At 64.6% G+C, this 367-nt stretch overlaps 1 protein-coding gene across 1 annotated transcript in view; it reads left to right on the top strand.

Annotated features, from left to right (window-relative positions):
* The first annotated feature begins 16 nt into the window (after positions 1 to 16).
* The window catches only part of CLDN1 (claudin 1), a 12,275-nt gene continuing 11,924 nt past the window's right edge, over positions 17 to 367 (top strand). Inside the window, exon 1 of the mRNA XM_009999887.1 lies at positions 17 to 248. Coding sequence (XP_009998189.1) covers positions 26 to 248 — 223 coding nt within the window. The 5' untranslated portion in view covers positions 17 to 25. The remainder of the gene's footprint in view (positions 249 to 367) is intronic.

Here is a 367-nt window from a genome sequence, read left to right as displayed (position 1 = left end):
CCCCCCGACCCGGCTCCGCGCAGACATGGCCAGCGGGGGACTGCAGCTCCTGGGCTTCGTGCTCGCCTTCCTGGGCTGGATCGGCATCATCAGCAGCACCGCCATGCCCCAGTGGAAAATGGCATCCTACGCGGGGGACAACATCGTCACGGCCCAGGCGCTCTACGAGGGGCTGTGGATGACGTGTGCCATGCAGAGCACGGGGCAGATCCAGTGCAAGGTGTACGACTCGCTGCTCAACCTGAAAAGTAAGTCGGGGCTGGGAGTTGCGGGTGTTGGGGTGTCCGTCCCATCGGGGTTTTCCCCCTCCAGCCTCTCCGCTCAGGGCTGAGAGTATCGGTATTACCCCTAGCCGGTGCCTGTCGTG

This window comes from Chaetura pelagica, unplaced genomic scaffold (assembly GCF_000747805.2).
Source record: "Chaetura pelagica isolate M959 unplaced genomic scaffold, ChaPel_1.0 scaffold20, whole genome shotgun sequence".
NCBI lineage: Eukaryota > Metazoa > Chordata > Aves > Apodiformes > Apodidae > Chaetura > Chaetura pelagica.
The sequence above is the reverse complement of the archived record's forward strand: the minus strand, read 5'-3'. Positions and strand labels throughout refer to the sequence as shown.